We start from the raw sequence: 25,654 nt of genomic DNA on the forward strand, positions 1-25,654 counted from the left end.
GCATCTAGTTTTGTTGGTAAACGGGAAACCCGTGTATTGGTAACTGTCATAACTGACAACTTAGAATGTTGGGGGTTATGTGTGGTGGGTCACTGAACTAACCAACTAACTGAAATAGAGATGCTTGATTTTCTCGTGCACACATTGAGCGTGGTGTGTAGCTGGATGGCACCAAAACTATGCCTACTGTAAGTCAAAGGCAAAAACTAGTTCTTCTCAACAAGGAGTTCAGATATGTATCTTACACATAGTTGGGATTGCCCATGAAAACTTCACATCATTCAAGACAATTAAAGGAGCTCCACATGAAAAGCTGTCACAGCTCCTCACAGTCCGAGACAAACGACTTGCTCAGCCAACAGGATCAGTTCATCGAATGGAAACGGTATGTAACCTTATTCCTACCACACTGGAAGGTTTGGATCTTGATACATACGGCTATCACCGACAATGTTACCAACGCTTTCACTTGAGTTTAAATCGTTTGAAAGACTCTTCAGCGCTTACATCAAATGAACCATCAACATCTGGGACCCGGCACCATTCTCCACGGAAAAAGATCAGGCCAACTGAAGGTGAATCAGCATTATTTCCCCCTGAGTGTATATTCTGTGAAAAGCTTGAAATAAAGGTGCATGGAAAAACTGAAAGGCCGGTGAAGTTTGCCTCATGGAAGCATAAAGATTCGGCATGGCAGAAGATTGAATTGCAAGCACAAGGACTAGGACAAATGCGCCTATATCGACAGGTTCATGGAAAGGATCTACATGCTGCTGAGGCTCAGTGCCATCCTTCATGTCGTGACAGATTCTGTTTCACTTACAGAAACCATTTGCAACAGAAACGAAGAAAGACTCAAGAAACAGAGCAAGCCCACCTGACCTGACTGCAGCACACAAGGATGCTTTTGATTTAACAGATTTAACATTCTCTAACCATCGTGATTTCGAATTGGTGCAGTTTTCAGCACAAAAACTCATTTTATTCTTTTGCTCTTTTGCATTGCTCTATGCTGTTCTATGGTGCTTTCTGCCTCTTGGTTGCGCACGCATGTTTTTGTGACGTTGCATAGAAATCCATGTATAGAATGTTCTAGACTGTAACTGCCAAAAAGACATAGTAGCTCCTACAGTATTAATACAACTCAACAACCACAGGCTGAAACTCCACACTGAACTGTGGAGATTTTGTGGAGTGTTTGCATTATTATTTGCTGGGACATTGTGGAAACATCTATTGTGAACATCTTCACTATTATTTCAAGCTTTTAAGCTTTCACTTTACCCTCCAGTAGTAATGTCCATTGTCTTACTGGAGAGGTTAACTAGGTTGTGTGTGTGTGTGTGTGTGTGTGTGTGTGTGTGTGTGTGTGTGTGCGTGTGCGTTAGTTGTCTGGCAAAATGTTTTGAATGTGTATGATTTCAAGATCTGACTGTATGCTGTATGGTTCCATGGTATGGCTCCAACACAATTGAACTAAATCATTTGCAGTGAGCATGAATCATGGCATTATTAAGGCTTACGGATATTTCATTGGTAGACTAGGTTTAATGGCAATATGTTTAGTGATCACCTGATGTTAATGAATGAATTCAGTTACAAATAGATGCATTTGTATTCAACTTTACAACATTTATGCACAGTTTCCTGTTCGGATTTGCCGAATATTAGATAATTTTTAGATCATTTAGGCCTTAACATAGTCAAAAAGTGTTTCTATCAATAAATTAACCCCTCTAATCAATTCCCCATGTTGTATTTATATGAAAAAGTGGTCTCATTTTTTCACTTTATATCATGTCTGGTTGAAAAGTTATATGAATTGAAATTTCTTAATTGTAAAACTCGCTATTGCACAGGTTCTAAAGACAGCTCTGAAAAACAGTCATGGGACAATTTGCAGCAATGTTAACATCTTTTATTGTTAACTAGACATATTAAGGAGTCTAAAAAAATGGGTGTCAACAACAATTACGGGGGGTGCGCGTGGACCCCCTCTAATGACTAGACTATATGATGTTTGTCAATTTTAAAGACAATTTTTCATGTAAAGACATTTGCAGTTTGTTTCGTAACTATTGAATTACAACATTGTGAAAGATCGTAATTCCAACGACTACAAACCCATCAGTCGCGCTAGTGACGTTAGCTCATTCACAGATTTTCAAATTCACACACATCATATGTGAAATTCATGGCACAATTCAAACTGGACCAAAAAATAATTGTTATCTCTCCATTAACTCCCGTTCATATTTTTTTGAAAGATAGGTTCCTTGTAGCGGAAGTAAAACGGAAGTCACTGGGACACTCTATTGAAAAGGGAAGTATTTTTTGATGCGTAAGAACGATGTCGAAATTAACATTTTTAAACAATAATAGGGCGTTTTCAGATTATTTAGTTTGTGGTAGAATTGTTATATAAAAGCAATATAGCACTCGTGATCGTGGGATTGGTCATGGATATTCCCACGGGTGTTGTTGCCTGCGCCACTCGGCCTCGTAGCTACGGCCGAACAACACCCGTGGGAATATCCATGACCAACCCCACTCTCACTCGTGCTATATTGCTTAAATATATTTTATTTCTGACAGGACATGGTACTAATGAGATGAGCTTGGATCTCCTACGTTAAGGAAAACCCTACAGTATTTGGTGACATCCTACAGGAATGTATGGGGAGACTGAAGCCTGCACATGTGCCCTCTGCCTCTGCCTTATTGTCTCTGTGACTGCAAACACTGTCTCTGTGCTCTGTTGGCAGGATCCAGACAGATAGACAACTCCTTTATGCTTCCACAGGGAAAACGTAGGTCCGACACAGAGACCTGACAGCAGCGTCCCTCATCGCCAGGGCCACACACACACACCTGCGGGCGGCAAGGGAACGAAACATGAAAAAGATATACATTGGAAAAACGGCGCTCAAGTCCACGCGGAATGGTTCTAAACACCAGAAACGAAGGTAAGGCCCCAGTGCTTGAAGACGAGAGAGACGAAGGAAAAAATGCCACGTGCCTGTTCATCGATTCCTACCATCCACCACCATTCATTTGACAGTCAACAATATCATCTCTCATCAGAGTCCAGCTACTTCATGTAATTGAAATGTCATGCCAGCTAAATGACAGGCCCCTGCCATCACCCAGACCACCACCAAATCTCCATCCCCTCCAACTAACCACCGTTATGATTTCACAATTCCCATCTGCGCTGATCCACATCATTACATCAAAGCAGCACTGAAGAGAATGACGCAACCGACAAAACCTATATTTTGCGGGGTAATGACCAGTCCATCACTGGAGCAGTGGAGAAATTGAGTGTTGCTGGAACAGCATGTGTCACACTTAATGTAAATCCCTTCTCTGCTGTCAGTCAGAGTCCGCTATGCTACGGGGCTAATATATCACATTTTATGATAATAATGGCGGCTGTGATGGTGCTCCTGAATAGAGACATTAATAAGTCCCACTGTCACGGCTAATGTTGTGGCGAGGATCAAACGCGCCGTGACTCAGTCCATTGTAATCCACTCTCACAGGCCTGAGAGCAACTGACAGCTGTTGACACTGATCCGCACCAGAGGAGGAGGAGGAGAAGGAGGAGGAGAAGACCAAAGGAGACCACACACACACACACAAACACACCACCACCGTTGGGCATACCATCACCATCTTTATCCCTATGGCAGTCACTCCAGAATACTCAGCTGGCTGAGACATCACATCATCATCACATCATCATCCTATACTCTGTCATTTGTGAGGGGAAATGGGAGGGAAGGTCACCTCGTACTGTAGGGCTGCTATTTTAGGTAGGGAAATGGATTAGGATGGATATGTCCATGAAGAAGGTAGAGGTGGAGTTGAAGTGTATATGTGTGTGTAGGGGGGTGTGGGGGTTGGGGGTGTTGAATAGTGTGATATTAAACTTCCCCAGGGGCCCCTTCCTCCCTGCCAAATCCCATCATGCTCTCATCCACCCAATTTCCGCACCCTCACAGAGCCAACCTAGTGCCTTCCTTGCTACTCCTCTATATTTCATTCTCTCTCTCTACGTCTCGTGTTCTCACTCAGAGAACAAAGGTTATACACATAACCATATGTTTTTTCAACAATACACAACTTTTCCAGCCATTTGTTATTATTAAAGTTTATTTATGTAGGGACAGATACAAAAAACATAGATAAGCTTGAAACAGTAGGGTTACTAGTAGGGCTTTTGGTTAAATAATAATTTATTATTTAATACATAATAATTTATTATTTAATACATTTCAAGTGGTCTGGCAGTGAGTTTTATAATTTTGCCCGTTTTACTGAAAAGGCAGTTTAGGCAAAATATGTTCTACAAAAAGGGATACTACAATTGCCTGTTGACACTGCTCGGCTAGAGGATCTGGTACCACTTTGCCATCTTGTTATTGTTTTGCAATGGGGTGGGGTAGCAGCATTATTTAGGCATTTGAAGATCAATTTAACAAAGTGTGCGGAGCTAAAATTAGCAAGACTTAAAGGAATTATCCTGAGTAAAATGCACTTTAGATCAATTTACGGATGATTGGGAGTACATACGTTGAGTTGACATCCAAATCATGTCATTCGGATGTGTTTTAAGAAAGTTCGATGTTACCGTTTTTAAGTCAAAACTCGTTAGCGTGGAAGTGAGAAGAGCATATTATTTCGCCGCTACAAAACGCTATTTTTATACCTCTTCTACAGTTCCAAACAACATTACACTTAGGTGGTAGTGAGTAGAGGGTCCCTAAAGCCAAACCGAAGTATCCCGAGGTCTTTATGTGGTCGGATAGAGAGTCCAGAATGAATTTCATCAAGCCAGTACCTTTCCGGAAATGTTGTCATCTTTGCTGCCATCTTTAGGGGAAAGTCCGTAGGAGTCAATTGCCAAGTGTGTTCTGGAAATTCACAATTTCGTCGCCGTTTAAAAAAAAAAAAACATAGTCCAGTCCATACAACTTCATTTCAATTTCAAAAGAAATACTGGACTGTGAACTTTCCCCTAAAAACACATCCGAATTACATGATTTGGATGTCAACTCAACGTATGTACTCCCAATCATCCGTAAATTGATCTAAAGTGCATTTTACTCCGGATAATTCCTTTAAAATCTTATGTTTGCTTAGAATTGCAGTGATTGTAGAATTGCAGTGATCTCTTCTTGTCCAGGACTTTCAAGGTTTGGTTATAAAGACCCTCTATGGCCTTAACTGATGACTGGTAAGCTTGGCTTGTTGCCCCTGGTTTGGCTTATTGCCCCTTTCCCAACTTTTTTAAGACATCTCATTCAAAATGAGAATGTATTTGTTATAGAATAGCACAATTTTTCTATTAAACAGGGTTCCCACGGTCATGGACAAGTCATGGAATTGTAATATCCCATTTTCCAGGCCTGGAAAATTATGGATTTCAGTAAATTCATTAAAAGTTTTGGGAAAAGTCATGAAATTTCATACCAGGGACGTAGGTAGGATATGGTGTAGGCCTACATGCCATAGAATTCACTTTCTTCATGGAAATGAAACAGTCCCCTTGTTATTCTACAGCATTGTGTCACTGTTGTGTAAATTAATCACTGCAAACTGGAAAATGCAGTGGTTAAAGGTGCAGTCAGGGATTTTACATGATTTCAAGACGCATAACATTTCTTTTTCACATTCAGCAATCATCTCCACACAACCGCTAGCTGCCCATTCCGTGAGTACACAGTATAAAAAAAATGCTGGTAGACCAGGCTACGAAAACTGGAAACACATAAATGCAAACAAATGCAACTTCCTGCAAAATCCCTGACTGTGCCTTTAAATATCTGACTGAGAAAGGGAGTGCAGGGGTGAGACGATCTCAGTTAAGTGAAGAAACTTGGTAACTGTAGTAGAGTACCCGAGTGGTGAAGGAGAAATCAGGCCGAGACAGCAGGTTTAAGAGGGCCCACGGTGTTTTATTTACAACGTGCAAAAAATAATCAAAAAATACAGTCCACTTCCTATCCGACACTTAGTCGCACCCGACGTAAAGTAAAACGAAAAAGACTAACAAAACATTTAACAAACATGAATATCTAAGGTCTCTTATGGCTAGGCTACATGCCACTATACAATCAGACCTGACCACAGGACTCACACCAGCCCCTTAACGCGCGTCACGAAACTTTGGAACCCCTGCATAGAGAACAGCCGGCGTTTAAATGGCCAATTAACTAATTACTTCCGCCGACACCGGCGCAGTCTAAACACCCAAAACGGGCACACCGCCCCTATCTGGCGGACATCTAAAGCATACACCATGATATCAAGTTACCATAGCACAACCCCCAAAACACATGATCAAATATTAAGCAACATTCCTCGCGCGCAAAGGAACACGCCCAACATATAGAACACGCACAAATCATTCATGAAATTGACATAACATATATCATTAATTAACTAGAAATGCAATTCCAAGGAATTACCAGTGCATGAAAATGCTAAAGTTGTGATGTAAAATATCATGTATAGTTAAAACAGATAATATAGAGATGGTTACTACGGTGATGCTAGGATAGACATGGTGGTTGCATAGCTTAATAAAAGTTAGACTGTTTAAAAGCTGAATGTAGATAGTTTAAAAGTTGTTGATAGACAGTAGATAGTTTAAAAGGTGTTGATAGACAGCTAGTTTAATAGATCAATTAATGATAGTTTAAAAGTAGACCGTTTAAAAGTTGAAGGTACATAGTTTAAAAGTTGTTGACAGACTGGAAGTTTAATGAATGTTGATATTCAAATAGTTTAATGGCTGTGTATAGGTAGATATTTGACGATAACTGAAAGTTGGAATGGTTCTAATGTTTGCTAGCAGTTATGCTAAGATTTTTAACTATGCTAACCATGCTACTTAGCTAATGTTTTATAGCAGTGTTAGCAATGCTAACCTGCTAACCATGCTACTTAGCTAACATTTTCTAGCAGTTTAATGAATGTTCATATTCAAATAGTTTAATGGTTGTGTATAGGTAGATATTTGACGATAACTGAAAGTTGGAATGGCTCTAATGTTTGCTAGCAGTTATGCTAAGATTTTTAATTCTGCTAACCATGCTACTTAGCTAATGTTTTATAGCAGTGCTAGCAATGCTAACCATGCTACTTAGCTAACTTAACTAACATTTTCTAGCAGTTTTGCTAAACATGCTAAATATGTTAGCAATGCTAACTATGTTAACCATGTAACTTAGCTAACTTAGCTAATCATTTTTAGCAGTTATGCTAACTATGCTAACTAGCATGTTAACATGCTAACTATGCTAACCATGTTACTTAGTTAACCTAGCTAATCATTTTTAGCAGTTTTGCTAAAAATGCTAATTAGCATGCTAACATGCTAGCATGCTAACTATGCTAACCATGTTACTTAGCTAACTTAGCTAATCATTTTTAGCAGTTTTGTTAAAAATGCTAACTAGCATACTAACATGTTAGCATGCTAACTATGCTAACCATGTTACTTAGCTAACTTAGCTAATCATTTTTAGCAGTTATGCTAACTAACATGTTAACATGCTAGCATGCTAACTATGCTAACCATGTTACTTAGCTAACCTAGCTAATCATTTTTAGCAGTTTTGCTAAAAATGCTAACTAGCATGATAACATGCTAGCATGCTAACTTCGTTAACCATGTGACTTAGCTAACCTAGCTAATAATTTTTAGCAGTTTTGCTAAAAATGCTAACAATGTTAGCAATGTTAACATGCTAACTTTGATAACCATGCTAACTAGCTACAGTGGGTAGGAGTCATAGTTGATGAAAAGTGTTGACATAGTTGATGACAAGTTAAAAGTTGTTGATAGACAGCTAGTGAATATATATAGTTTAAAAGTTTAAAAGTTGAATGTAGATAGTTTAAAAGTTGTTGATAGACAGCTAGTTTAATGGATAGATAGTTTAATGATAGTTTAAAAGTAGACCGTTTAAAAATTGAATGTAAAATGTTCAGTAGATTAATGGGTTACATTGTTTAACAGTGGATTATTGTAGTGAGGACTTTTATTTTGAAACATTTTTGGGCAGAGGAAACAGTTGAATAGGATGTGTAGTCTTAATTGACCCAGATTGTATGCTTAAAGCCTGAGGCTGCAGGTGGCCAGAACACCTGCCATAGGATTCTAATTGCTTAATGGCCGTATTATGATGTCATAATCGGCAATGTTAAGTCTATGGGGATTTTTAAAAAGTTTTTCTTTAATAGTTTAAAAAGTATAAAAGTTTCAAAGTTGAAAAGACATAGCAACCCGATCTGTTTGAAGACCTACGTTACAAAGCTTGAATGAAGTTTCTAAGTTAAACTGTTCAAGAGAAATTGCGTATAGAAAAAGTGGTAAGCGGAATAATAATAATAAGTTGCCTAGGAAGAACAGTACAGTGCATTTTCATGCACTGTAATAAGAAGAAGAAGTTGCCTAGGAAGAACAGTACAGTGCATTTTCATGCACTGTAAATAATAATCAAATAATCATAGTGCGATGTGCTGCTGAGGCGGCACATCGTCACAGTAACAGAGAATTGCCAGGAAAATACTGACTTGACTTTCACAATAATCCACTCTTAAGCCATCGCTTACTCTATGTGAAAGATAGAATACCATGAAATTACAAAACACCAAAAGCAAAAAAAGCAGATGTACTGTACGGATTGGTCATTATTTCTGAGAAATTAAGCACTCTCATCTCTCTCTGCCCTTCCTCTCCTGTAGCATTTGATCAGTGCTCTTTTTAAGCTGAACTAAGGTACAGTAGTGCTTAACTGCTAGCTAGGCCTACTACAAACTGTTGTTAACTAGAATACATTCTAAGGCCATATAATTTGCCTGTCATCTGTTTTATGTGATAATGCAATCAATATCCAAACCAAAATAAGTGCACCTTAGACTAAGCTATTTTAAACTAGATTAGTCCGTTTTTGCTTTTTTACCCACCTCATGCCACCGTCTATCCCTGCCCAGTTGGCATCATCATGCCCCCATTCCCGCTCTCTCTTTAGGCTGCTCTGAATTCATTACATGATCACATGATACCATGGTAATATAGCACAAAGCCATACCCAGAATGCACATGCAGATGTTGCACAACCAAGTTTTTGAATATTTGCTACTTTGATCACAATATTTGAAATTTCTATACCAATGCACAGATTTATGTTCATATGATAGTTACGGTTGTTATTTGTACAACCCTCCATAGCTTAAAGCGATGGTTCGGAGTAATTTCACCCTAGGGTCCTTTGCACCCCCCCCCCCCCCCCAAATCTAGTTTGGCTTGGGGCCATGGTGCAAAGGACCATCGCTTTAAGATAGAATGGCACACAAAAATGAGAAAATCAGTATTATTAGACATTATTGTTTAAAAGAAAACATAAACAATCATCCCATGTGTTCATGAATTTGTACATTCAATAGCCCCAATGGCTACGACCTTGGAAAAAGTAAGCAATTTCATACTTATAGGCCGCGAAAAAAGTCATGGAAATCGAATTCAAGGTCTAATTCATGGAAAGGTTTTTGAAGTGAAAATGGGTGGGAACCCTGATTAAATATGGGTTTACTTGATTTGCAGATTGTCATATTCTGTTCTATTTACTTCTTACAATGTCCCAGTTCTTTTGGAAACGGGGTTGTACACAAGCTAAAAAGTTTTTTCCATAACAGAGAGACAAATACATGTATGCCACACCGGTCTCCGGCTCCCTCCCACAGTCCATTTTCAATGGCTCTCAGTCAGTGTCTGCACACACATGCAGAGACAGCTGGAGGCGGGTAGCCTCCCCTCCATACACTCCATAACCGCTCAGCGCCGGGAGCTGGGTCCTGTTCTCTGTCCATGGATGGAAAATCATTATAATTCCACCCACGTCCGTCAATACGGGCCCTGTGAGTCTAACCTGGCTTAGCTGCGTTGGCTGGGCTCACTATGTGTATGTGAGAGAGAGAGCGATAAAGAGAGAGAGAGAGAGAGAGAGAGAGAGAGAGTGTGTGTGTGTGATCTCTCATTCATATCCCTTCACACTCCCTAAGCCCCTTCTGTGGTAAGGCTGCAAGGGCCCCTGTGGATCATGCACTGGTAATTATCATTTCGCCATGACGCCCACTAAATAGCAAATACAAAATGCTTTTCTGTGTTGGGCTGAGACAGTAAAACAAAAGCATTCTAGTGGCCTCTTCCTCAGCGTTTGTCTCAGCAGTGTGGTTGACTGAGTGTTCAGGCACTACGCACATTCACCGTGTTATAGAAACAGCCATAGCAACAAAATGGCAAGGGTTTTGCTTCCAGTTAAACTGATGAGATCCTTTCACGTGAGGCATGGTTCTGCATGTAATCAATCAAATGCTGTCAAATGCCAATGATTTTAATTAAATTCATCAACAGGGTTACCAAATCACTACAGGGCTTGAACCTGTTAATGGCAGTAGACTTTCAGGAAGAACCCACTGAGCGAACAATGTCCTTCAGTGTTATAAATCAGTGCATTTCATATGAGCTCCTCAAACAGAATGTTAACACACAATGTACACATAGAACTTTTGTGTGAGTCAGTATGTGTGAGTGTGTGGTCTAAGGCCCAAAGTCTGATCTAAACTGGACTGTACACTTCCGAGAACCCAGACAGTAGCTCTATTCCGATCATTAGAAGCTTCCAGCAATCCACATTTCAGGTCCACGTTGCCAACGTTACTCAGTAGAGAGGCCCATGGACCACTTACAAGTGGTTGGGCCCATCAAGCCAACAAATTGCTTTCTGATAGACGGTCCGACTGTCATACATTGACACTTTGTACCTATGAACTGGTGTTTTTTACATGTTTGATTTTCGAAGGCATTTTCAGAAGCATCTAAGTTCCTCTTGCATCTAACTTGCATCTAAGTGATCAGTACCCTACAGGCAGTCCATGGCCCTGTGTCTAACCTGACTGTGTCTCCCCTCTGCCTGGCTAGCTCTCTGCAGGAGCACAAAGAGGACCTGCGCAAGCGGCTCAACTACACCACCCACAAGCTGGAGCAGCTGGAGACAGAGTTCGACTCCACGCGCCAGTACCTGGAGACGGAGCTGCGTCGAGCTCAGGAGGAGCTGGAGAAGTTTACAGACAAGCTCCGCAGGTGAGGATGCAGGCCCAGGGGGATTTGTACACACAACACCCTAAGGGGCCGTTCAGACTGACACGCTCGAGGCACAGGTGCTCAAATTCAATTGTTTCCCTACAGAATGATATGACTGACCATTGCACCGTGCCTTGCCTTTATAAAAGGGGAGCACAATCACACAAAAAAGTTAAAACTAGTTCAACTTTTGACGTTGCACTTTTTTCAACAATGTGTCATTGCTAAGTTCCCTGCCTTGGCTAAGGGAGATTTCTACCTCATGTTTTTAACTCTCACTACTTTGGTATACTTGCATTTTGGAGATGAAAAAAGCATGTCAGTGTGAATGCCGTGCCGTTATGGACTCACTCTATGAGTTCACAGAGTTCATCAGAACTACCAATTCTTTCACAACTGTTTGTGAATGCAGACTGCATGACTAGGTGCTTGGTTTTATACCTGTAGCTATAGGCCTGAATGAAACACTTGAAATTCAGTGAATAAGTGTCCCCATCCTTTTGTCTATTCACATGGTGTATTTCAGCATGATAGATGAAAGTGATGTACTGGTACAGTATAGAATCCCAATACCCCTGAGTGCTGCTCTACCCTCCAGACCTATGTATAAGAATTAACCTGATATTCCAGCACTAAACCTTCAAAAAGTTAACTTGTTAGTATACAGTGTTTTGTATGTTTTTGTCAAATGCTTTATTTGAGCTTAGTATGAGCTTTGAAATAACCAGTATGAAAATATAAAAGATCATGGACTTTTGGATATCACAGAGTATAGTCTACACATACTTGGTTAAACTAATCAGAGCCTCCTAAACTGACTTGACTGACTTGTACAATTGCAAGTTGTACCTCCTCATTAAGGAAACTGTGAAAGGATAGGGAGAGGGCATAGCCTACCTTTATCTTTGTTTCACAATTCTACCCTACCGGGAATTCCAAATCCAATTTCATGGAGACAGACAAAAACAGAAATAAAAACATTAACTTTCTAGAATGTTGCATTTCTGTCCACTTTACCCTGGACAATGCCAATGTAGTTGTTGTGTTGGTTGTCTGCGTGTGAAACATTCACTCATTCACTAGTGTACTATACTGTAGTGTACTATGTAGTGAATAAGTGCATGTTCAGAATCCAGGCATCAGCACCAACCTTGACACAGCCATTACTTCGAAATGGTCAGTCAGGGTTACTGTAGGTCAGACATACTGGTAATCAGCATACAGTAGCTCAGTCATTTAACCACATTTAAAGAACTGATATTAAATAGTTGTAGGCTACATTTTAACAGTATAATTTCTGAGGCTATTTATCGTTTTTGTAATGAGTAAAAAATAAACAAAAACCAAACTACTGGGTGGTGGGAGCTCCTGTAAACTTTTCGGTTCAAATGGGTTTCCATGGTAGTAATGCTTGCCAAATATCGCCTCTAGTGACCTTTGGACAGGTGGCTAAACCACGGTCAAAGGACAAATGTTTGGCCTTTGCGAATACAAATTCATCATCCCCTAAAGGAGTTCCCAGGAAGCCGCGTTGGTCAGAATAGGGCTTTTCATTATTTTCATCAGGACGCTTTGATACCAAGCAGAAAGCAGTTTTCCCCCCACTCTTTAATTCACCATTCGACTGCTTTCTGGGTCACGCAGCCCTCGGCAACATTCAAGATAACTTTCATAGGCGTCGCTATTCCAAGAGGCAGCATTTTGAAAATTTGGTTCAGCTAACATTCTTATTTCTAGCTCCTGAAGTGTGGCTGATTTCATTTGAAGAAAAGAAAAATGCATGTAGGGCCTAGAGTAATTGCTGATACAAAGCATGTGTCTCACCAAGTCCCCCATCATTTCGCCTGGCCTGCCAATCAATAAGGGCTTTAACTGAGGGAAATTTTGCACGGCCCAAGGGACAATCAGAGAGAAAACTAGAAGTGCGATTTACATGCAATAAATTCTCGCATTCCTTCTTGTGCCTCTTTTTCATCACAGATGTATTGTTTGGAAAATCCACTCATTTTTTGATATTGCATGATTGGGTGCTAAACTACACAGAAAATAGAGGAATGTTTTCAACAGCACACAGCATGTCTTTAACTGGTTGTGAATTAGTATATATGACTATGGCGTTGCTGCAGTTGTGCCATCACACTCACATCTGTCAAACTAGTACAGAAGGAAAGTGCAAAAGCTCATCACTTATACACTTATACAAGCTATATACACATTGTTATTTAATTCAACTGAAAACCGTAATTTACCCTGAAAAATTAAGGCAACTAAGTACATGTGGACTTGATAAATGAAGAGATCTAATTTGCTGGAATTCTACTGAAAGAGATATTGTTAAGTCTTTAAGAGGCTGGAGGAAACACTGGAAACTCATCTCATTGGCAAGTCATGTAAAGAGATAGAGAGAGGTAGTTCATGTGGAGTTTGATCTTTAAAAGTACCCTGTGAACGACAAAGTAATAATTCCTTCTGGCATTGATCTTTCTCTCTTCTCATTGTGGAGCAATCAGCTTGAGTTTGATTAAGCCTGCTACATTACACTTAAGACAAGCATGCTTTAAAACTCTTCACACATTGACCTCAAATCTGTCATAGTAGCTGAAGCTGTTTTTAATGTTTTCTTAAAAAAAAAACTTCAAGAAAACAATTTGCTGTCTGTGCACTGGCCTCGTCTGGTTCACAGAGTTGCCTGTTTGACTGGCAGGCAACACTAATCAGCACAGTCTCAGCATACCCATCTGTAACATCACTACTGCCAGACAGTAAACAAAGCCTTATTCACTAAGCTCCCCCAAAGTAAACAAAGTCCCAAAGCTGTAGCCCCGCACAGTAACCAAGGCCTTCATCACTTCAGTCCCACACAGTAGCCAAAGATCTCATTACTCCCCGGTCTTCTCTCCACAGGATCCAGAGCAGCTATGCAGCCTTACAGCGGATCAACCAGGACCTGGAGGAGAAGGTCCGCCACACGGTGAGAGGCCTGATGAAGCTTTACCTCCAGAGGAGGAGAGCAGTGGGCGGTCTCAGGCATGGAGGCAGGCTCCAGTTGAGCTGTGTTGAATAGCTAGCGCTGCAGCTCCAGTGATGGCCAGCACAGCCCCAGGCACAAGATACAGCTTTTAAACCCTTAAACATAAAATGATTAAACTGCTAAAGGTTTAACTTCAAATCTGAGCTCTTGGGATGTGACTATGTGGTGTGGCTGCATGGTCTCACAGATAATGCTGATCAGTTTTATGCCATCTCAGATCCATTTCAGATAAGTATCCAACTCTTTGGCAGTTTGCTTTGTTGGCTATGCTATGGCATTTGAAACTTTGCTTTTAATGGGGTGATGCTTTTATAATGATTGCCACAGAATGGCAGGAGCTCCTCTCATTAGGTCACATCACAGTCTTTACAGTGCCAATCACAGACTTTAGTGTTGAGCTTATGTCTCTATTACATTATCATGGCCTGAAGTGTCCCTGTGCTTTTCTCTTGATATTGGGGGTTTTGCCCATGGCAAGGCTGAAAGCAGGAAAAGACAGCTTGTGTAGTCTAAATGGAACAGGCCAAAGGTTTGCACTTTGTCTCGCTGAGCTGAAGGCGGCCCTGGAGATTTCTGCTGAGGGATACAGGGAGACAAATGAAGGCCCCTGTACTGGGATCAGCACTTCACACGCCTGTCAAGGGTACTGAGATGGGATGGGGGGCCTTGCACAAGGACAAGGCCTGTAACATCAGCTCCACTGCAGTGCTGTGTTGGCTTTCCAGAGCAGAGTTGTCTCAGCTTTGCAAATTCACTCAAGCTGAGCAATGGAAAGTGTTTCAGAGCCTGACCTGATTGAGCAACTTACAGGCCATAAGTTACAATCCCTGGGTGCAAATGTGATCAAATATACAACACTGCCAATTACTGTGAGTAAATGAGTCATTAGAATAAATGTCAGCATTAAGGGACTGTAATTGCTCACTAGACATTCATAGTTTCTGCACCATACATGGGTAGTGGTACTGCACTGCATTTGTTGTGGAGGGGACGCAGTAGATGGTTTGAAATCGTGACAGATGACCATCCTGTTCCTACTTGCTATGAAGTTGTCCCAGCTTTTGGGACCAACAGTAGATAGATGAGCAACCAGTTCCACTAGTAATCCAAGATGAGTCTCTTTCTGCACATAACACCTAACCCAACATGCTTAAAGCTACTTGACAAAAACTCAATTGCAAAATGAGCAGAATATTAGAGAACTAGAGGCAGACATCCCGGGTTCAGAGAGTGAAAGTCCACATACTTGTTCCAACCATTTAGGAAACCAGCCGATCCTAATTCCCAATACTCTTAAGCCAGGTAGGTCAGATAACCAGCCGACCCTAATTTCCACTACTCTTAAACCAGGTAGGTTTGTTTCCATCTCCTACTCCATCCCCTACTTCTGTGTATGTAAATAAGTGTGTAGGTGTGTTTATGTGTGTGTGTGTGTGTGTGTGCGTGCGAGTGTGCGCATGTGCATGCATGTGTGTGTGCGTGTGTGTAGCTGAAACGCACATGAACGGAATCTCACAAAACTTGCCATACATCATAATGTTATAATGACCCTACACTTCAAATTTTGTGCAGTTTTGAACCTGTCAGCCAAAGATACCTGCGATTACAATGCCTCATTTTTGCCTTTTCATTTTTAACTAGGTGGCGCTATACCTTAAATGAGTGGATATAGGATGTGTTGACATGGCCCCTGGACACCAACATTCAAAAGATATTTGGTCATCCTAGGCCATACGGTTCTCGAGATATTCACAGAAAACTGTGTCCGGCCTATCCTCCTTTCGGGGGGCCCGGTGCGGCAGGTGGGCTACATGCCCACCAAGTTTCGTGCAGCCCTCCCGGTCTTTCAGTGTCCCGGGAATCGTTGTCAGAAATTCACCGAAGAAAATAAAATAAAGAAAGAAAACAAGAAAAATAAATCCGGAAGAAAAAAACCTACACCTATATGAGCGCCGCTTCTAGCCTAGAAATCTAGACGCACCCTAGCGGCGGCAAATAAATTTGCTCAGCCTGTACGTCTAGTATCGAACCATAGGAATTTCTATTGGCTTAACACCGTGGATGTTCTCCAATCACAGCGCTCTATTTCGTTAGAGAGTCTTAAGGCGGGCTTAACAGGATAACGACATCCTGCGACGGTGAACAACAAGGAAGGTGGCTATGGCGAACGAAGAGCGGTTGTTTGAATCGGCGTTGGCGTCAACTTTGGAGGAGTTGGACTTGTGCTTTTCTTTGAAAGTAGAGCAACACAATGCACTTAAGTCATTCCTTTCGAAGAAGGATGTATTTGCCGTTTTGCCGACCGGATACGGATATGGTCGTAGCGCTGGCCTATTGCATGCCTAGGCAGTTTGAAAGACAATTCTCTGCCCGCCCCTTGGATTAAGCAGGTGAATGATTCGATTCCAGACTATACATTTCAATGATATAGGATGGCCCGCCAGGCTACGCCGCTTTACTAGCCCGGCGCTCATCATAAAGGAGATAGAGAATGTAGAACAGGAAACCTGGCGTGAGGCAAGACGCTCAGAGAGTGGAGGGGAGAGAGAGAGCAATACATCAGGAATAGCATGGATGAAAGAGTGAGTGAAAAAAGTGTGAAAAGGGTGAAAATGAATAAAAAGAGAATGAGAGACAGGGTGAGTCTGATGATCAGTGTCTCCTCACAGCGTGATCCAGCTTCTTCCAGCACCACTCTTAATTGGACATCAGCCGTTTGGAGGGGGGGGGGGGTTTCGAGCTGAGCTGGAGTCGAGGGGCGATGGGATTTCTGCCTTCCGCTATGATCACTGCTCATCGTCGCCGGTCTTCCCCTCCACAGAAGTCCTCCGTCAGTTCACTGCAAGTTAATTATTCCTCGTTTTGGGCGAATCAGGCTAAGCAACGGGGTGCTTACAATTTTCATCAACATCCTCATTCGCACTAACACATTTTAGAGGGCACTAAATATCCATTTAAAAGAGAACAAAATGCAGGGAAAAAATGCAAAGAATGGACCGAGGAAAATAGGTGCTGAGCTGACTGCAGTTGTCTGTTTTCACTGAGACGCCTGGATGTGTGTGCGTGTGTGCGTGTGTGTGTGTGTGTGTGTGTGTGTGTCTTTGTGCGCACAATCACGTCTCTGTGTGTGTTTCTGGGTGTCTTTGTTTCTATGGGCATGTGCATGTGTGTGTGTAGTATTTGTGTGAGTGTGGTATGCATGTGATCAATACCAACAACCCCTCTCACAGCTAGATCTTCTCTCGCTCACTCTCTGAGCAATTACGTGATCAAAGATGGAGCGCGATCAATGGCCAAACTGATTGGTCTGTCACAGAACCTTGTTACTGACCCTTTACTCGCTGGATCGTGTTAATATCTCGCCCAGCCTTCCAAGCAATCAAAAAGAGCACGTTATCACAGACTCCCCATCAATGTAGCATGCCTCTCTTGAAGTCTAACACTGCCTGCACCATGTCATGATAGAGAAAAAAATCTATCAACAGGAAAAGTGATTAATCCATGCACACAAAGTTTTGGGCCACATCTCCATTGATATCTGAGCCTCCTTAATACAAGCAGACTGCCTGTGAAATGAATCTGGGAGACTCAGCTTCACTCAGCACAATTAAGAGCAACTGATTGCCTAAGGCTGCAGTCACAGTAACTGACACTGACATCATTCCTTATGTGTGTTATCAAAAGCTTAATCATATGTGCTAGAATGACTGTAATTGACATATTGCCGAAGCGCTCTCATAAAAGCTAAAGCTACATTTTTATATTTCAGAGCTAGATATGATCGCTGTTCACTTTAAAGGCAACGCTTTGGTCAGTCCTTTTGTATGGATCCATATTACCTGGCAATCTTGAGCCATCCTCACACTCATTTCATGTCAAAGGCTATGGAATTCCAATGCAAAATCCCAGTAATATCTGTATTTTCAGAATGGCTTGGGTTTGAAAATGCCCTCCTTTTCAGCCAAAATCTAGTAGTCAAACCAATCGGACTTCATGGGCGAAATGGAATGGAAATGGAACGGTAGTCACATTATTGCAATTTCTTTTTGATGTCATGGAATAGCATCTTAAGGGGAAAGACTTTCACTCCAGGACAATGAGAGAGAGAGAGAGAGAGGGAGAGGGAGAGAGAGAAGTGCACATACATGCGCACACGCGCGCACGCACGCACGCAAGCACACACACGGCACGCAAGCAAGCAAGCACACACACACACACACACACACAGTCTCTCTATGGATTAAGATCAACACATTAGCTGTGATTGCTGTGCACAGTTCTCCAAAACCAGAGTGAGGGCAAAGTAAAGGTCAAGCTGTGTGCATTGGAGAGCACAATTGCTTCAGCAGGACCCAGATTACAAAGCACTTTGGGACAGATCTGGGTCTGACCTGGCCAGACACCTGACCTCCTTGTGTTGGAACATCCACTCATACACTACACAGTGCTTTATATAGGGAATAGCCACCATATATATATATATATATACATACACACACTCAAAAACACACACACACACACACAACATTATTCATAATGTAGTACACTATGTGGATGTTTTAAACACAAAACACACACAGAATATAGTACATATAGATAGATAGATAGAGATTTATATGTCAATACTGAGTGGCAACAAGTTCATGTCCTGGATATTCAACTCTATGAATGGGAGAGACTGGTTCAGAATACCCAAGACTCGACTCTACAGGCTGACTTGGATGGACAACATCCATCTATTTTCATTCAGGATCCAAAATTGTAGCCAGAAGAAATTAATCAGAGTATTTCACTGCCAAATTCCATTGCGTTTTAATGAACTTTAATGGGGAGAAGAATCAACCAATTAAATTTCAGCCCAAGCTTAATTTCCACATATGGTTTGGAGACAAGAGAGGTAATTCATCATATCTGTCTAAAATGCATTAGATAGACTACTCTCTCTCTCTCTCTGACACACACACATAACAAACACATTTGAAGAAAAATAATAATTACAGAAAGAGAGGGGCACCAATGCATGCAAATTATTTCTAATCAACCAGTGTGAGACTTAAGGCTGAGTTCTATATCACTGGTGTCAATTAATTTCTTAATGTCTGTGTTTGGGGTGTACTGTCTCTCCCCTGAGTGTTAACAGTGCAACTGCAACACAAATGAGGTGTCTCATAATTAACATCTAATGGTCCTAGGAGGCCTTTTAAAATGGATCTGTTTTCCTCTGTTGTGAGAAGTAGCCTACTAGTCACAGCATCGTAGGTAAATAGGGATTTAGGGACAGTAGTTAGCACAGCTACAGTAACAGATTAAGGATCTGAATGGGGATTGTGTAACCTATCCCAAATGAGGAGAAAAACATGTTGCAGTCTTTGAGATTGTGACTGTGAGCCAGATTGACAGATTGTGAGCCACTGCCATAGCATGTCTTCTTTGGTTGCCTATACTGTACATAGCATCAGGGGTCCGTGTTTTGGAGAAACTGAACCTCTCTTTAAGCTAAATTGGCCATGTCCCCATAGTGTGTGTTTTTCTGAAATGGACATTCACTGCCAAGGTCATGTTAGTCTAAGCAATAGCTAATTATAGACCTTCAACAGGTTGCAGAGCTGAGCCTACAGGTCTTTAAACTTGGCATTGGCTTTTCCATTTGTTTTCTTTTCTTTCCCTTCTCTTCTTTGTATTTTTCGCATCCCCTGCTTTTTCAAGGTGGCGTATTCGCAGTGTTCTCATTAGTCAAAGTTTTTCATTGAAAAGCACAAATGACACCCGAGGGAGAGTTGCCACAGCAGCCGCACTGCTCCCAATTTGCATTACTGCTCCTTCTTTGTTCCCAGCAAACTCACACATGCAGGAAGTCAACTATAAGAGCACTTGGAGACACCATAACTGCCTGGAATATCAGACATAGATTACGGCAAGCTGTTGCACTGTTTATCTCAGGGAAGAAGTTGTTGGCAAGTAAACATTATAAATTGCTTTGACACTATCAATAAAAACGATAGTCCCCCCCTCCCAATTTTTCATGGCTTAGCTAGCTGTTCAAGGATATGAGATTTGAATGATCTTCATTGTTGTAAAAAGTATAGGCCCAATGAGGAAACAAAGCTCTGCTTTACTGGTGTACTCTAGAGGCATACTCCTGAAAACAGCTTTCTGTTTTTCATTTTCATGTTGTTTCATCAGAGGATTAGAGTGTACGCATCACAAAAACATAGAGGTCAAAGGTGTGAAGACTGTGAATAATCTTCTAATTGGATTCAAGTCATTTCATTGCCTCTATCTGCACAATATTTTGCCAACAGCTATAAATAGTTTTCACAAATTTGGATAATTTTGAGAAACAGTTTGATCTTCAGCTCTGATGTCTGCACCTCAGACTGAGTCTAATTGGTCAGGAGTCCTTGCAAAGATAAAGTTGACAGTCAGGAGAGTTCAGCTAAATCTGTTTGAATGACAAGGAGTGCAGGGGCCTGTACTACGAAGGGAGCTTAACCTACCCAGATGTAACCCAGGGTTACTTTGTTAAACCAGGGTTGACAAAACCTGGTTATCTTAAGTGGTGTTAATCGGTACTACGACGCTGATTATGAAGTTGATTTGTTGAGCCGGGGTTAACCTGTGCGCGTTCACATAAAAGGGGCGGGTTGCAGCGCAAGTCACCACTTTCAATGATGACGCGATCACCTTATTTTACGGATGAGGAATGCACAATTATTATGACAAGTTATCAGGAATTAAAACCCACTCTACGACAAAAATCAAATACGTCGGCAGTGAGCAAAGCAAGGCTGTTGGCAACGTATTACAGATCGGGTAGCCTAAATGCCTAAAAGTAAAGTTTTATTCCCACATGTTCTTGAAATATGTGTTACGGAGGATTAGTAGCTTACGGAATGTCGGAAATGAGTTGAAATAATTAAATAGCCTTATTTGAGTTCATAGAAAGGCCTACAGATGCAACCGAATTCAGAAGTGGGCATATAGATTACAGTAATAAGGATAATTGAATGTTTAAGTAGCCCCCATTGACTGATTTAGTGTATGCCTAATCCTGTGAACATTTCAGATGCAACACCATTGTCAAACGCACATGGCAGCAGGTGAAAATGAAACACAAAAACATTATTCAGAATAGTAGGTTTATATAGTTATAGCTTGCATTAATATTTCCTAATTATGAAAACATGTAGGCCTAGCTTATAGCCTTCAATTGGCCTCTGTTTTACAGCTAACAAGAAACAGGTGTCTTCGAACACTACTGTAGGAGGAAAGGCACCAGAGTGTTTTACAGTAGCAGAGGAGTTGGCCATCGCAAATAATAGTGGAAGGCCGATTATGGAGGGGGTTGAGGGAGGCATTCGGTCGGATTCTGGTGCTGTGGAAATGTGTAGCCTTTATGTGCAGGGTACAGTAATATGACAATATTCAACAAGTTTGTTAAAATGGTGATTTTTATTTATTAGGCCTACTGTAGGCTATGTCCGATTTATTTTAGGCTATTCTTGATCAGATGTTCAGCATACTGTAGGCCTATGTCCGATTGAATACATGAATGTCCATGTACGGGCATTGCTATGAGACGTCTTCCTAGATCATCTGAGAAAGATAACGAATTCCCTCGGCTGACAATCTATATCTTCATAGAGAATATCGTCCGGGTAGGCTATATATATTTTCTGGCGGTCTCTAAAACCCCTTGCCCTGCGAAGAGAGTCCCTCACGATTTGCGCTCCAATGTCGTATGGATCATCCAGGTACGCCGACATGTCTCGGGAGAAATTGTTAGTGGAGGGGTGGTACTTATAAAGGGTGTGGTTAACGGAAACCTCGGGTTAACCAAGAACATAACCTGGTCGGAGCAGGTTTGAGATGCAGTGTAAATTGCCATGGCAGCATACCTCGGTTAAAACCTATCCACCTTTCGTAGTACGGGTTAATCGGGAAGTTACGCCACACGTGATCAAGTTACTCTCAAAGTTACCCAGATAAGCCAGAAACCCCGCTTCGTAGTACAGGCCCCAGATATGTTCATAGTCCTCACAACTGTCATAGTCCCCGCAATACACACACACACACACACACACACAATTTTTCAAGCAATTCATACTCAATTAACACTCAATTTCAGGTCTTTCGGGAATCATGTGGCAGAGCACATCTCAGGTTTGACAGAAATGTTGCCATGGAAACACTCTTGCTGAATGGCACATAATGATGATAATAATAATAATAATAATAATAATAATAATAATAACAATAACAATAATAATACATTTTTAAAAAGTGCCTTTCATGACACCCAAGTTTGCTTCAGAAATATAAACATTCAAGTACAAATCATTAAAATAATGGTAATGTCATATTCACAACTATGGCAATGTTCTATAGGTGGAAAAAGGCACTGTGACAAACATTTTTGATATGTGCATTGAAGGAGAAGGTACTGTCTAATATTTCACCAATATTCTTTACTTGAGTGGTGCTTGGCATGTTGCAGCCATCTATGGAAAGGGTGAGTGTCCATCTGTGCAAGAGATGTAAAGTTGAGTGTCATCAGTATAGCAGTGAAACTGAACACATGTTGCCGAAGAATACTGCCAAGTGGGAGGAGATTAATGGCAGAAGGCCCAGCACAGAACCAAGAAGAACCCCCTTTGGAAGAACAAAGCAGCTCATTATTTGTGCAAACTGTGTCTTGTCAAACTATTTATTAATTTATGATTTTCGAGGATGAACAACAATAAACGATAGAAAACACAATTTAGTTGGAAGTAGAGTTGTGTAAAAGCAATATGGTACTCCTGATGCTTTGGTAGCAGGATATGGCCAAATCATAGCCATATTAGCTATATCTGCAACCAACGGCATTCTCACTCGTGCCATATTGCTTAAAGGCATCCAATGCAGTTATGGGTTCTAGAGCGTCCCATAGAGTAGCGTAGTAGGCTATTTATATTTTACCTTGCCTTGTAAATACTTCTTACGGCTTGAGCCCCTTAACAGCGGTACATATACATTTGAATTGGAGCTGAAAAGCTATAACAAGTGAAGACAATCTCCAAAGTACTATTTGCATGTTTCCACAACGCTAGAATGTGACATGTTGGTCAAACTGGCATTGCATTGGCTATGCATTATCCTTCTACATACTTAAACTTTCACTTTAGATATCTCCTTTCCTCCTTTCTATCTCCTTTCCTCTAATTCTATGAATCTGTCTGTATATTTCTTTCTTTTTGCCTTGCTCCCATGAAAAGCTGAATTATATTTCCACTCGTCTGAACCAAGCAGTGGGTGATGCCGGTGTCTCCTGAGCTTGGGGAGTGCAACGTTGTGACTCACACAGTCCCGTGTCTCCCTCAGAGTTGTAATTAAAGTGAGAAATCATTCTCCCAGTGTAGCATCATTCATCATAGAGCAAAGCTCGGGATTGTCTCCCCATCTGTGTTTCATTTAATTTCTTAACTTTCCCCCAATTTATTGATAGTCGGCATAGAAACTGAATGCTAACAAGTCAGTCTCCAGTGGCTATGGAATATTATTATTTTAGAGAGTTATTTAAAAGGCAAACGGCTCAGCAGTATTGCTCCTTTTACTAGTATATCCACAAACAAAACATTTATTGTTTCAGAAGCAATTTCTTCTGTAAAACACTTAAAGTTTCTGCCACTTTATATTTTAAGGATATCCTTTGAAGAACAATACTGCCTTCTCTGATGCATGAGTGGGCATGAGAAAGTCATTATCTCCCATGTTTGTTAGTCTGTTAGTATTAGTTTAATATGCAAACTAAAAACTGAGAATATAATTTCCTAACCCAAAGAGAACACTATGAGGGAACAGCAGAGGCATTATCCTCATGCTGAAGCATAGATAGAGAAGGCATTATGAATGAAGACTAGAATCCTGTTTACCTCCTGTTGCTTAAGCAGTAACTTAAATATGCAAGACTTGCAAGACTTCTACATTAATTAAGGGCCAAAATAATGGCTCTGAATATCAATGCCCTCTATTGGTTCAACCCAGTTTAATTGTCATCCATCACACTTGCACACACACACACACACCTCTTCATTGCAAAATAAATACACCCATTCTGAGTGGGGTACGAGATTGTATCACATCATTTGTCAAATCTGCCAGAGAGCTCCCACTAATTGGTTTGGGGGACAGCATCATGTCACTCTTACAATGATGCACGGCTTCATCTGGGGAGAATTAAGTGAGCCTGATTTCTTAAACAACAGATTATTGTTGCTAATAGATTTATTATTTGTCAAGCCTCAACTCACAAGAAGACAAATGTGAGGAACAGTGAGGAAAAGGGTCTCATACACAAATGAAGCATCATTGTCCCCTGAGGCTTGTCTGTCTACACGACACAACAGTGTCGTTGTCACACGTTAATTAATGTCCTTGTATTGATATGCCTTTGTGGTTCTCTTCTTTAGAATCAACACCATGAGGAGGAGAAGAGGGCGCTCAGTCGCGAGATCATCGTCCTCAACAATCACCTGATGGAAGCCAAAATCACCATTGAGAAGCTGAGAGAAGACAATGTAAGCCTACAGTCAGTGATTGCCAATGGTTATGGTCAGCTATCTGGGGGTATGGTTCACACAGACATCAAAAGAGCCAGGACAGCCAACTACTCCTGGCCACTGCCTTGTAGTAGTGCACAAGCTCCTTTTCCCAGATTCTCAGGACCAAGGAAAGACTTGGGGCTCTAATTTATGATTATGTTCATGTCTATGGTATTTGGAGACACTTTTGATAATATCAGAGGAGGTCCATATATCTCCTTTGGCTGATTAAAGACCAGACGTGCTGGTTCAATCGGAATCATCTGTAATGGTCTCACCACACCATTACATTTATAGTAGGTGGGAGCGTGAAGTAAGTGTGACTACTCCATGCTGGCGCAGACCAGAACTATCTTCCTAATATTGGGATAAACTGATATGATTCTACATGCTCAGAGAAATTTAGTCGGTCATCAATTTTGACACCCAGGTTATGTACTGTTTTATCTGGAATCAGTGAAGGTGAATAAACCTGGATGTTGATCTGTTGGGGAATAGCTGTATTAGCTGGAAACCCTATTTTGGATATGCAGAAATCCCATCAGTAACAGTAGAGTCATCAGGTGGGAGAGACAAGTAAACTTGAGTATCATCTGCATAGCAAGATACTGTAGGCAAATCCATGGGAGTCAATGATCTCACCCAAAGAAGTGGTGTGAATAGATTCAAATTACTGCCCCCTTAATATCATTAATACCTCACCTCAGGAAACAGTTGTCTTTCCTATAAATGTAATTTTAGACAGACTGAGTGCGTTAATACCAGTGATGCGTGGGTTGAACCAAATTGAGCCTGAGGTCACCTGCGGTCATATCTTATATTTTTAATGATATTTGGGTCATTTGCTGGCTGGTCAGTTAAAATAAAATAAATATATACATA

General features: G+C 41.1%; 1 protein-coding gene across 1 annotated transcript in view; it reads left to right on the forward strand.

The window, feature by feature from the left end:
* The first annotated feature begins 2,895 nt into the window (after window positions 1–2,895).
* Window positions 2,896–25,654, forward strand: part of begain (brain-enriched guanylate kinase-associated) — a 32,669-nt gene continuing 9,910 nt past the window's right edge. Inside the window, exons 1-4 of the mRNA XM_076300038.1 lie at window positions 2,896–2,966; window positions 10,997–11,158; window positions 14,063–14,129; window positions 24,641–24,748. Of these exons, the coding sequence (XP_076156153.1) occupies window positions 2,896–2,966; window positions 10,997–11,158; window positions 14,063–14,129; window positions 24,641–24,748 (408 nt within the window). The remainder of the gene's footprint in view (window positions 2,967–10,996; window positions 11,159–14,062; window positions 14,130–24,640; window positions 24,749–25,654) is intronic.

The sequence above is a fragment of the Alosa pseudoharengus genome, unplaced genomic scaffold, assembly GCF_046254945.1.
Source record: "Alosa pseudoharengus isolate Yale_2024_CS ecotype anadromous, Long Island Sound unplaced genomic scaffold, YU_APseudo_1.1 YU_APseudo_1.1_scf_22, whole genome shotgun sequence".
Lineage (NCBI taxonomy): Eukaryota > Metazoa > Chordata > Actinopteri > Clupeiformes > Clupeidae > Alosa > Alosa pseudoharengus.